The sequence below is a fragment of the Rhineura floridana genome, chromosome 2 (genome assembly GCF_030035675.1).
Source record: "Rhineura floridana isolate rRhiFlo1 chromosome 2, rRhiFlo1.hap2, whole genome shotgun sequence".
Lineage (NCBI taxonomy): Eukaryota > Metazoa > Chordata > Lepidosauria > Squamata > Rhineuridae > Rhineura > Rhineura floridana.
In genome coordinates this window covers 214,931,685-214,943,719 of record NC_084481.1, presented here as the reverse complement: position 1 = coordinate 214,943,719, position 12,035 = coordinate 214,931,685, and the positions used below count along the sequence as shown (strand labels likewise).

At 41.4% G+C, this 12,035-nt stretch overlaps 1 protein-coding gene across 1 annotated transcript in view; it reads left to right on the top strand.

The window, feature by feature from the left end:
* WARS1 (tryptophanyl-tRNA synthetase 1) overlaps nt 1-12,035 on the top strand; it is a 28,616-nt gene that overhangs the window by 5,658 nt on the left and 10,923 nt on the right. The window contains exons 2-8 of the mRNA XM_061612153.1: nt 1,689-1,896; nt 3,789-4,002; nt 4,985-5,093; nt 5,691-5,810; nt 8,162-8,344; nt 10,455-10,555; nt 11,140-11,252. Coding sequence (XP_061468137.1) covers nt 1,783-1,896; nt 3,789-4,002; nt 4,985-5,093; nt 5,691-5,810; nt 8,162-8,344; nt 10,455-10,555; nt 11,140-11,252 — 954 coding nt within the window. The 5' untranslated portion in view covers nt 1,689-1,782. The remainder of the gene's footprint in view (nt 1-1,688; nt 1,897-3,788; nt 4,003-4,984; nt 5,094-5,690; nt 5,811-8,161; nt 8,345-10,454; nt 10,556-11,139; nt 11,253-12,035) is intronic.

The following is a 12,035-nucleotide window of genomic DNA, read 5'->3' as shown; positions in this document are numbered from 1 at the left end:
TTAGAATAGGGGTAATTTACTCTGGTTTAACTTAATCCAGCATAAATTCTTCTGTCTTCCTATAGTTAGGATTGCTCTGTTACAGAGCAATCCAACTCAGGGGAAGTCGGCTGAAGGGGTGCTGGCTGAGGAGCAGCCAGCAGGAGGCTCCATAGCATCCATTTGCCATTTAGGAGCTGCCAGGCCAGCTGAGTGTTTGCTCAGCCAGGAGGTGCATGCAGGAATGGAAAAGAAAAGGCCTGCTCTCACAAATACCCCAACCGGCAAGTAAGCGCTCCCCATTGACTTCCATTATAATTATTTTCTTAGACCAACCTTTTCTTGGGGTAACTTTGGCCCGGATCAGGATCCACAGAAGCGCTCCTAATGGGAGTTGAATGTTGCGTAAGTCCCCCTCTTGGCCCCTCCTCTAACATGCCCCCAGAATGCTTCCCTTTTGGGCACCCCTTCCTCCAGGCTGGGCTTCCCCAGCGGACCCCTGGATGAGCCAGAAAGGTCCCAGCTCTGCTGTGGCTGAACTGGGGTGAGGGACTTCTGCCAGCGGAGCTGGGACTCTGCCAGTGTGGCCAGGGGGCCACCCTATCCAACTCCCCCAGCCTGGCATAAAATACGAGTTGGATTGCACCCTTAGTCAGCAAGTCAAAACAATGACTGACTTTAAGTTCAGTGGGTTGTATGATGACATCAAAGTGATTTCAAGATGATAGCGGCAAGGAGTTTAGTGAGAGCTTTAAAACAATGTCTAGAAAGAACCATCTGTTGAAAGCACTGGTGTTTCCCAGTGGTTTCTCTAGCAAAGATCCTAGCTTTCAGATGTGTTAGTTCTACAAATGATATTTGAGATGTGATCAGGCAAATGAGTTGGGAGAGTATTGGAATAAAAAGAAGATTGCTATACTGCGGATTGAAGTAACGTGGGAACTTAACTTCCAAGTAAGCACACATACAACTGGGCTGTTTGAGTGCAAAATGATAACTGAAGTAGCATCAAGCAAAAAAAGTGGGGAGGGGGGAAGACTGGGGATCCCTTGTCCTGGATGACAAATATGTTTGTAAGCTATCTTCGTTTGAACAAGTTTCCCTGTAAATGTCATTCCTAATTGCTTCAGGACATCAACTAGATTATGCTTCTACTGTGACTTTATGATTTTGGAAGGACCATAGCTCAGTGGTAGAGTATCTGCTCTGCATGCAGAAGGCCCCAGGTTCAATCCCTGGCAACTGCAGGTAGGCTGGGAGAGACTCCCTGCCTGAAGTCCCAGAGAGCTGCTGCCAGTCAGTGTAAGCAATGCTGAGCTAGATGGACCAGTTGTCTGACTCGGTATAAGGCAGCTTCCTATGTTCCAGGTTAAGGCCCACCAGTGTTCCTTGGTTCACAGTTTGGGAAACACAGGTTTAATTAATAAACAAGTAACAAAAATTAGACGGGAATCTTGTCCCATCCTCTCAGTACATTAGAGACAGATTGTAGTTACCCCTTTTGGAAAGAAATATGGTTTCTAGTAGTAAAGCTCTACTGGGCCTGCCAGATGGATGCTGTGTGTAAAGCAGAAGCCCTTGTTTGTGTATTCTTAGGGTTATATGTCCCCTATCCCATGTGCTTGTGCATAAGAATAATGTTTGTCCAATGCAGTATTTATAAAAATGGCAACAGAAGATTAAAACCTACATTGTCTCTTGTCTTCTAGAATCCTCCAGGCTGTGTTTGAAGATTCTGGATAAAAAGAAGCTGCAATTCACACTTTAAATTATAAAAAGAAAAGAACTTTCACACTCCTGAAAATGGCAGACCTTCAGAATGGAGGCTTTTGCTCTCTTAATCCACTGGAACTGTTTGAACAAGTAACTGCACAAGGAGAAAAAGTCAGATCACTAAAAGCCGAAAAAGCACCAAAGGTAAAATTGTATTTCGTTAGCTGAACTTTTATCAGTATTAGTTTTCCAGTTAGAATTGCTTTTTGTAGAATCCAGTTATGCAACTTTTAAAAAAAAACTTAGTAATAAAGCCAGACATATGTATCCCTAGCTTCAGCTACACACTTCTTAAATTTGGGGGGTAATAAAAAAAAACAGAGAGCAAATGGCTCCTGCTTGGTGAAAGGACTGAGATCCAGTGGACATGCCTGCCGGAGGAAAACAGGGGAAGAGAGACAATTGTCCTCAGTTTCTCCCTGCTGCCTCCTGCACTACCTCCCATACTGTTTAAGAAGGTCATACAACCCTCTGGAGCAGGGGGAAAGTGGAATTGGGGGGGGAAAAAAAACCTTCCCATCTACCCACCCTCCAGTGAGAGTGTCCGGTGAGTGGAGTTGTGGATCAAAGACAGAAACTCTGGATCCAAAAATATAAAAACTGCCTTCTGGATCAGACAGAGGATTCATCTAGTTTAGTATCTTCTACAGTCCTTATAATGGGATATAATGCAATAAGCCCTGCCAGGTTGTTTCCACCCATCCCCTGCGTGCCCAGCAGGCAGAGGTACACTGCTTTGAATCATGATCTTCCATTTGGCTCCTTGTGGCTGATATTCATTGATAGGTTTGTCCTCCATGAACTTGTGCAGTCCTTTTTAAAACCTATGGTTTGTCGCCCATGATTTGTTAATGAGTTCCATAAGTTAATTATTCATTGTGTCAAGAAGCACTTCCTTTTTCCTGTCCTAAATCTAATCTCAGTTAATTTCATTGCATGACGCAGAGTTTTAATATTGTGTGCATCTCTATCATGTCCCTATCGTAGTCATAGAACCGCAGAGTTGGAAGGGGCCTATAAGGCCATCGAGTCCAACCCCCTGCTCAATGCAGGAATCCAAATCAAAGCATACCCAACAGGCGGCTGTCCAGCTGCCTCTTGAAGGCCTCCAGTGCTGGAGAGCCCACTACCTCCCTAAGTAATTGGTTCCATTGTCATACCTCTCTAACAGTTAGGATGTTTTTCCCGATGCTCAGCTGTCTCCGATACCCATCAGTGCCTCCGATACCCATCTCACCAGGTCAGCTCAGAAGGATGCCATGGTTAATGGTATCAACAGCCACTGAGAGATCAAGTAAGAATAACAGGGTCCCACTTCCCCGTCCTTCTCCTGACAAAAGCCATCCATCAGGGCAACCAAGACTGATTCAGCTTCATAACCAGGTCTGAAACCAGATTGGAATGGGTCAAGAAAATCTGTTTCATCCAAAGTACTTGCAATTGCTGTGCCACAGCTTTCTCAATCACATTCCCTAAAAAGGGGATATTTGCGACCAGGCGGTAGTTGACACAAATCAGTGGGTCCAGGTTGTGCACTTAGGCTTAGTTCTGTAGTGAGTGGTGACTAAAGATCTAACCCAAAGGAAAAGTCTGTGGAAAAATTGAGTTTTCAGGAGGGATTTGATGAGGGAGGAGACAGGATGGTTAGGATAAGGCTGTAAAGGAAATATTACTTTGAGTACCTTTAAGAACATTTTCTTTTAAGTTCCACAGAGCCCCTACAAGGTAGGTAAATATTTGTACTTGTTTTGCAAGTGGAAAAGTGGAACAAGAGACCTTGAATGACGCGTTCAAGGTTACACAAGCAGGTCATTTGGCTTGTTTACATGGAGTTTTGAGAGCCAGCTACGTCATCTCTCCCTCCGCTTTTTGTCTTCAACCTATCATTCATAATCATATATAGGCATACTTGACTTCAAACATATTAAATATTTCCTATTCTATATAATGTATATGAGTAGTTTCAGGGGCAGAACCTTCTGAATTGTATTAACCTGAACACTACTGTGTGTGTGTGTTTTCTTATTTTGCTCCAGGATGAAATTGATTCAGCAGTTAAATTTTTATTATCATTAAAATTGAGCTATAAAACAGCAACGGGCCAAGAATATAAAGCAGGTTCCCCTCCGACAGATTTCACTCCAGTCAGTAATGGTCCAGGCGATACAGAAGATGATGATGATGATTTTGTAGATCCTTGGACAGTACAGACATCCAATGCAAAAGGGGTGGATTATGATAAGCTTATAGGTATGTAATGTCCAATCCATTAAAATATATATTTTTATCTATAATGTCACACTTTCACAGAGACTCTTTGAGGGCTGTCTGCATTCACTGTCTGCTAAATCATTGTTATAAACTTGAAGTGCTCAGATTAACTGTTTTTTGCACTGTGCTCAAGTGGCTCTTTCAGTGCCCAGTTGTTAAGAGGCACCATGCTACTGAACAACCAGTTACGGGGAAGGCTGTTGCTTTTGAACTTAGCTTGTGGATTTCCTGGTGGCATCTCACTGGCCCCTGTCGGAAGCAGGGAGCTGGACTAAATGTGCCTGTGATCTGATCCATCAAGTCTCATGTTCTGTATTGCCCTAAAAGTACCTCTTTAAGTTTTACATCTGCTTTCAAGTCTAGAATGTTTACATGGAGGAAAGATCTTAGGACATTATGTCCTTAGGACATAATGAGAAACTTCAGGGGAAGTCAAAAGCTCGGCTCCCTTTGGGAGGAAGGGCAGGATATAAAATTATTATTATCATCATAATCATTTTCATTATTACAACTACTACTATTACAACTAGTGAGTATGGCCTATTGAATGCGGTGGGACTTGCTCCTGAATAAATAAGTTAATGGTTACATTATACGTCTGAAGGATCTTACTGAGAATTTAAAATGAAAGGGGATTTGGGGATCTGACTAAAGAAGAATGTAAATGTGGTTTTGCACACTTTGCAGGCATATCAGAATGTGTAAGGGTAATGACAACCCAGAACGTTTTAACAATTTTCCTCTATTTTTATTTGCAGGGGTTATGGTGCTCCAATGGCATATTGTTAACTTGATGGTGATTTAGCTAGTGGTAAATCACCATCAAATGTGTCTAAATTATATTGTAATTTTGCTTACACTTTTTAAAAATATGCTGTAAATTGCTTGGAGACCTTTTTGTGTAAGTAGTGACTAACAAGCTTAAATAATAATATCTGTCATTTATTTTGGTTGTCTTCAGTTCGATTTGGCAGTAGCAAAATTGATAAAGACCTCATCAACCGGATAGAGAGAGTTACAGGGCACAAACCACATCACTTCCTACGTAGAGGAATCTTCTTCTCTCACAGGTGGGTAGGTTTTATTGCTGGTTTGTGTTTGAGCCTTTCTAAATGTCCACTTTCACACCTTCTGCATGTGTACTGTGTACAATTTCCCACACATCTCCAATAAAGAAAGCAAAAGCCAGCCTTTGCATGGGGAGGACGGTGGAAGAGTCTTGCATAGTTCTTTATATTTCAAGGCTGGGATGTCATGTTTGGCCACTGCTTTACACAAACATCAGTTACAGATTTGTATCCAGTGCTGCCCCAGCAGGCTTCCACTGTCACAGTGGAAGTTTCCTTTCCTCCCTCCTTGTGCCCTCAAAATCTGCTCCAGAGGGTCCCCCAACTCTCCTGAACTGATTTTGAGGGTGCACAGGGGGCCAGAAGTAGACAGGAGAGGAGGAGGAAGCTCCATTGCATGCACGGAAGTCCATTGCACCAGTTAAACTGCAGCGCTGGATATAGCCCACACTATTTGAATGATAATATTTTCCTTCAAATACAAATTACAGTTACAAAAAATTCAGATCTCTGTCTTTGGCACTTCCTCTCATTCCATTTCGTTTCATCAGGCTCTTCTTTTCAAAAGGCAAACCATGACATGTCTTTACTTTTCTTCAGAGATATGAACCAAATTCTTGATGCTTATGAAAACAAGAAGCTGTTTTACCTTTATACGGGCAGAGGTCCCTCGTCTGAGGCTATGCACGTTGGCCACCTTATCCCATTTATTTTCACAAAGTAAGTAACTCTGGGAATGTATGACATTTCATATTGTGTATTTACTACTTATTTAAGACAGAGTTAATGTCAATAACATGCCATACACTCAGAAGCTGTGATTCAAAGAACTGGGGCTTGGATCCTGAGATCCATGATTGGAAGGAAATTTGTGGATGGGGATTTCCTTCCCCCTTTTACTTCCACAAATGACCCTGGTGACTGGGGAGGATCCTCCTGAAGATTGTGGGATGAGAAGCTTTTAGTGAGATGGAGGAATCTCCCAAAATCAGGCAGAGGCACCTTTTACAAGCAGAAATAGGGCTGTGGTTACAGCTGTCATTCATTCATGGGCTGGGCAACAAAGAAGTTGCTTAATGTGAATCCTCTCCTTTCTCTGAGATTCTGAACCTTGGCAGATCTGTTTTCTCCACTCCCAATTCCCATCAGGCCCATCCAGCATGGCTAATGGTTAGGGGTGATGCGAATCTAACAACATCTGGTGGACCACAGGTTCACTATCTCTGCTCTGCACCACACAGGTGTTCGACTTTCCCCAAATAGTAGATCTCTTTAAGACATCTGGCAATTTGAGACATTTTTCAGCATTATATTCTTTCAATAGATAATTATAGCTGTCTCTTCTATGAATGTGGAAAACTGTTACCTCTGCTCAGCTAGGAGGGATCACTCTCTGTGAGAGCGGTGGGGAACCTCCAACCCATGAACCTAAGTAGGCCCACCAAACCTTCCCATTTGGCCCAGGAGGCCGTTTTGTCCAATCCACACCCACCTGCCCTACAACTGATGTCATCAGGTATAGGGTAGGTAAAGATGTGGTTCACCAAAAGGGGGTTTGCAGGCACTGCTGATCAGCAGCACCTGCAAAGTCCTGTATGTAGTGCTTTGCAAGCCCTGATGCCAGCTCTGAGGCCTTTGCAAGCTGATTGTCAGGGATTGCAAACCATGTGGGCAAAAACAGGACATGAACTATCATCATTATTCTGGGTAATTTACAGGTGGGCAGCCCTGCCCACACATCAAACTAAGCCCACCAGGGTGGGAGAGATAAGCCATCTTTCCGCCCCTCCTCTGTGGCAATGATCTCTGTGTTGCCAAGAAGCTCCTTAGGGTGTGTGCCTTCACTTAAACTAGATGAATAAATATGGATGAGCAGGGCAACCAAGGTAACAATAGAGAAAAAAGTGTATGTTTCCAAAGTTCTGATCTGCAGCAACCTAGAAAACGAAGAGCTGCCCTGAGAATTCTGATACTTCTTCTTGAATGTAAGTTGAGAAGCAAAGAGGGAGTTTGAAGAGTTTTTTAATACATAAAACAATGTTGGACTCCCTTGAGTGCACAAAAACTGACAGAAAATACATAACGTGACAAGTAAGATCGGTGTGTCAGTCTCTGATCTTATTCAATGGTATCTTCTGTTTGGGAACTCTACTGGCAAAATGTTACACAGATGAAAATGTTGGCTGACATCAAATAACTACTTGGGCTCATGCAAGGGACTTGCAGTAATTCAATGGAATTTTATTTTATTTTTTATTTTGTACACCTGGCCCTCATGCCATATCACAACCTGCTTTTGAAAACCCTCAGTTTCCCAAGCGGTTTGCCAGAAAGCACCAGTCTCCTTTTGCTTGTGGAACTAGTTGCAATTTTCTTTGAATCCTGTCCGTATATATTAGTGTAGACGGAAACTTCTGATTTAAGTTTTTTTCCCACCCTTTGCACAATCACGATTGGCTAAGCTAGGTAGCAGTGATTCTGCTGTGTTAGGAATATGATTATTGGTGTGTGTCTGTACACACACACACACATGCTTGTCTCACACAATCAGGGAAATGTATGTTTCCAACTGTAGTGATAGTGTCACTCAAGTGCAAAGTTTAATATCCAGAGAATTTGGCAGGCTTAATCCAGTTTGGTAGGGCTACTGGGTCCCCAAATTTCATCCACTTCTGTCAAATGCAGGGAAAGTGATAGCCAGTTTTTTATTTCCCTGTAGGGGACAGGAACAAAGCCTCACTTTTTATCCCAAAGTGGATTTTATTTCAGGCCCCAAGCCAAATCAGGCAGCCTCCAATTTCAGACTGAAGCATTTCAGACTGTTTTCCAAAGCACCAAATTGGGATCCAGTCCATATCTTGTGTTCGATGCATAGTGTGCACAGCTGATTCTTTAAAAATTAGGTATCTCTGCAGCTGAGAAAATGATTATGTAATGGCTGCACAGAGAATCTATGAATAAATTTAATTTTAACCCAGATGGTGCAGTTTGACAGAGATGACCGTGTTGCTCATGATTTGACTGGAGTCCACCCCGAAGCACTTAAATAAATCCATTTCATTTTTTACTAGGTGGTTACAGGAAGTATTTGATGTTCCATTAGTTATACAGTTGACTGATGATGAGAAGTACCTGTGGAAAGATTTGTCAATTGAGGAGACTCACAAGTATGCTGTTGAAAACATCAAGGACATTATGGCCTGTGGATTTGACATTAATAAAACCTTCATCTTTTCTGATCTGCAATATTTGGGGTAAGTTTCTTAAGTATTCTATGAAAGTTTTATGATCAAAAGTCTTAAGCTATCCAGCAAATTTAGCACAATTTTGAGGGTGGGGGTGACTTAACCATTTTGTTTCAGATAACCCAATACATAGCATGTATCATTTGTACAGGTAACATTGTAAAATAAACTTTGTTCAGTAAGAAGAATGAAAAATAAATGGACTTCTACTAAAGAATATTGAAAAAAATAGTGCCTATTAGACCACTTCAGTTTGCAGAACTTGCCCTTTTACAAGTCTCAACAGCAGAAGGTGGCAAGCATCCAAACTACTGAGTGGCCGAAACACGTTGGGCTTTTGTTAAAATAAATATTTTTTCAAGCATTTTGGGGTCCTCGATTTTTTCTCCTTTTACAAGTGCCACATCATGTTTCTTCCACATTTGCAAGGAGTCAGTCTCTTGATGTAGCAGCTCCTATGCTTTGGAACGCCCTACCAGTTGACATTAGTTAGACACCCTCACTATATTATTTTAGACACCTGCTGAAAACCTATTTCAGCAAGCCTACCGGGCAATCTCCTATATTTGTTTTTGAAGTTTTACTGTTTTTCATCTTCATTCTAATAAAAATTATTTTGTGTGTATTTGTTTTTGTTTAATAATTTTGTGGATTTTATTATGTACACTGCTTAGAGAGCACTTTGATTAAGTGGTTTACAAGTCTAAATAAACTCATTTTTCTTTGGGATTCCATTAAACGTTTCAGTTTGATGGCCCAATGTTTCTTCATGACACTGTTGAGCCAATGGGAAGAATCACAAGCAGTATGGTACGCACATAGTTATCATTTTAAATGCCAGTAGAGGGCACAGTGCTTCAGCAACCCCATGAGACTATGTGAGCTTCAGAAGAAATATCAGTTTATCAAAAGAAACACAGATCTCGAACTGTGTTGCTTTTGATTATTTGACTGGCAAGTGACGAAGCTGCCCGTGGTTTTCCATAGAGTTTAACATTCCAGGGATTGCTGACCCGTAGACTGTAAAATGTAACTCTTGAGTCAGTCTGGCTCCACTCCCTGATATTGTTCTTTTTCTAACTACCCTGGTCTGGTTTGAGAGCAGAATTGCTTCAGTTGCTGTTTTGTCTTTGTTTTGTCTTAATAACAGTCAGAGATAAAGCTGAAAATGAAAAATTACTTACTTACAAAGGCTCACTGTAAAACAGTTCCTAGGATATGGGAAGGGCCATAGCTTAGTGGTAAAGCACAGTCAGCCCCCAGCATCTCCTGGTAGGGCTGAGAAAAACTCCAGTCCGAAACCCCGGAGAGGCACTGGCAGAGACAATGCTAAGCAAGATGGACCAGTGGTGTGATTCATTATGAGGCAGCTTCCTGTGTTCCTTGTGATGACAGACAGATTGTGGTGCACAAGCTTTACTTGCACTACATGTGTTCTTTGTCTCTTGACTGGCAGCACATGAACTACAAAAGTTAGTATGTATAGTTTTAAAATATGATTATATTCGCGTTCAAAATCACGTGGGATTTTTTTTTCATTTTCTAGTGGCTTGTAACAAGTATCTTGGTATACTAATTACCAGTACAAGATATCTTACTAGTATCTTAGCGTCACAGTGATCTTTATAGACTAACTATGCAATCCTAAACATCTCTAATTCAGGGGTTGGGATGGCAGCTTTAGTTGCTTATTAGAGATGTGCACCTGAGCAGATTGATCTTCATTTATGCCAACGTCAAACAGTGGGAAAATAATTTGCAGCAATGTGGCATTGCTGTGTGTGTATATTAAAAAAAAAAGTTCATGTTTTGTTTTTATCAACTCAAAAGTCATTGTAATAAAGTGATTTATAAATAAAATTATTTATAAATAATTTGTGAAGACCTTATGAAAAAAGATATTAAAATATTCTAGTATTTCCTTAAGTAAATATCATGTTGTATGTTTAATTTCGCATACAGAATAGATTATTATAATTAATTAATTAAATTTGTATCCCGCCCTTCCTCCCAGATTGCAGTGTTGGCTTGTGAGTGCTCTCCACAAGGCATTATTTTCCTTGTCCGAATTTTAGGTTCTGACTCCCCTTCTCTCTGGCCCTCTTTTCTTCTTTCCCAGGATGAGCCCAGGATTCTATAAGAACATTGTTAAAGTTCAAAAGCATGTTACGTTCAACCAAGTGAAAGGAATCTTCGGTTTTACAGACAGTGACTGCATAGGTGAGTTCCTGATAGGTTTCTAGTGAGTCATGAATGCAAGATACTGGAAGCAAGAACCCAGTGAGAGTGTTCTGTATCAAACTATTTCCAACTATGCTTCAGTGTGGTGTAGCGATTAAGAGTATTAGTATAAGGCTGTGGAGACCTAGATTCAAATCCCACTCAGTCACAGAGTTTGCTGTGTGGCCATGGGCCCGTAACGCACTCTCAGCCTAACCTACCTCACAGGATTGTTGTGATAAAATGGAGGGCAGAGAACCTTGTAAGCCACCCTGAGTTCCTCAGAGGAAGTACAGGATAAAAATGTCATCGATAAATGTGATGGGGGCAGTTTGTTTTTGTTAACAGTTGTGAAATAGTTGCTGCTAATTTTGTAAAGCTAGAGCTTCAGTCCTAGATGCACTTTTTATTAGTTGCCTCAGAGCCGCTTAAAATGAAATAGAGCAATTGAAAATAAAGCACTTCATAAAACTTCGTGCTTAAGGAAACTGTTACACCTCCCTTGAAAGTGACAGATGTAAAAGTAGCTTGACCACACTAAACGCATGCTCACAAATGTGTGTGTGTGATTTGTGCCCTTCTAGGAAAGATCAGTTTTCCTGCCATTCAAGCAGCTCCATCCTTCAGCTCCTCATTTCCACAGATCTTCAACAACAGGAATGACATTCAGTGTCTGATCCCATGTGCAATTGATCAGGTAGGAGACTCTTCTTTTTGAGATATTTTAAACCACTTCCATTTAATCATATCACATCTGGCAAAAGAGCTGTATAAAATACCAGAGCTGGGTAAGTTCTGCATATCTCTGATTGCATCCTGATCATGTAGGCTTAGATCCTACGACAAGTTAACTTAAGGAAGTTCTTGGAAGGAAAGTTTCCATTCCTCTTGCAGCTACCTGCAACCCCCCCCCCCAAAAAAAAACCCTCCCTGAAGGATCAGGTGCCCCTCCTGAACAATGTGGGTTGGGGTGCAGCGAACTTCGGCAGGAGGAGAGGAGAGGAAACCTACCTTAGTGAAATGTACAGAAGGAAGGTTAACATAACTTGGAATCCAAGCGCAATTTGGGGCATTTCTCTTTCTCCCATCAGTCCCCCCACAATACCAACCCACATTTTTCAGGAGGGTACCCTGACCTTTTTGAGGCAGGGGGAGAAGATAAAATACTTTCCTTCTATTTACTTCCTTTAAGTGAGTTTATCTTAAGATCCAAGCATAGAATCTGATATGTAGGATTCAGCATCCTGACTATGTGAGTGTTCTATTAACAAAGAAAGCAAGTTTCTTAGACCCTAGGGATGAAGAGAAATATTTGGAAATGTCTATGCAGTCCATTTGACACACACAAAAATGTGGTGTGGATGTATTGTTTTGTTTTCCTTTTTGGATACAGCATTTCACCCTGTTATATCAGCAAAGGCACAGGGTCATGTGAAGATCTGTTTTGCCCTAGCTTGGTCCAAGTGTCTGTTGAAAAGGC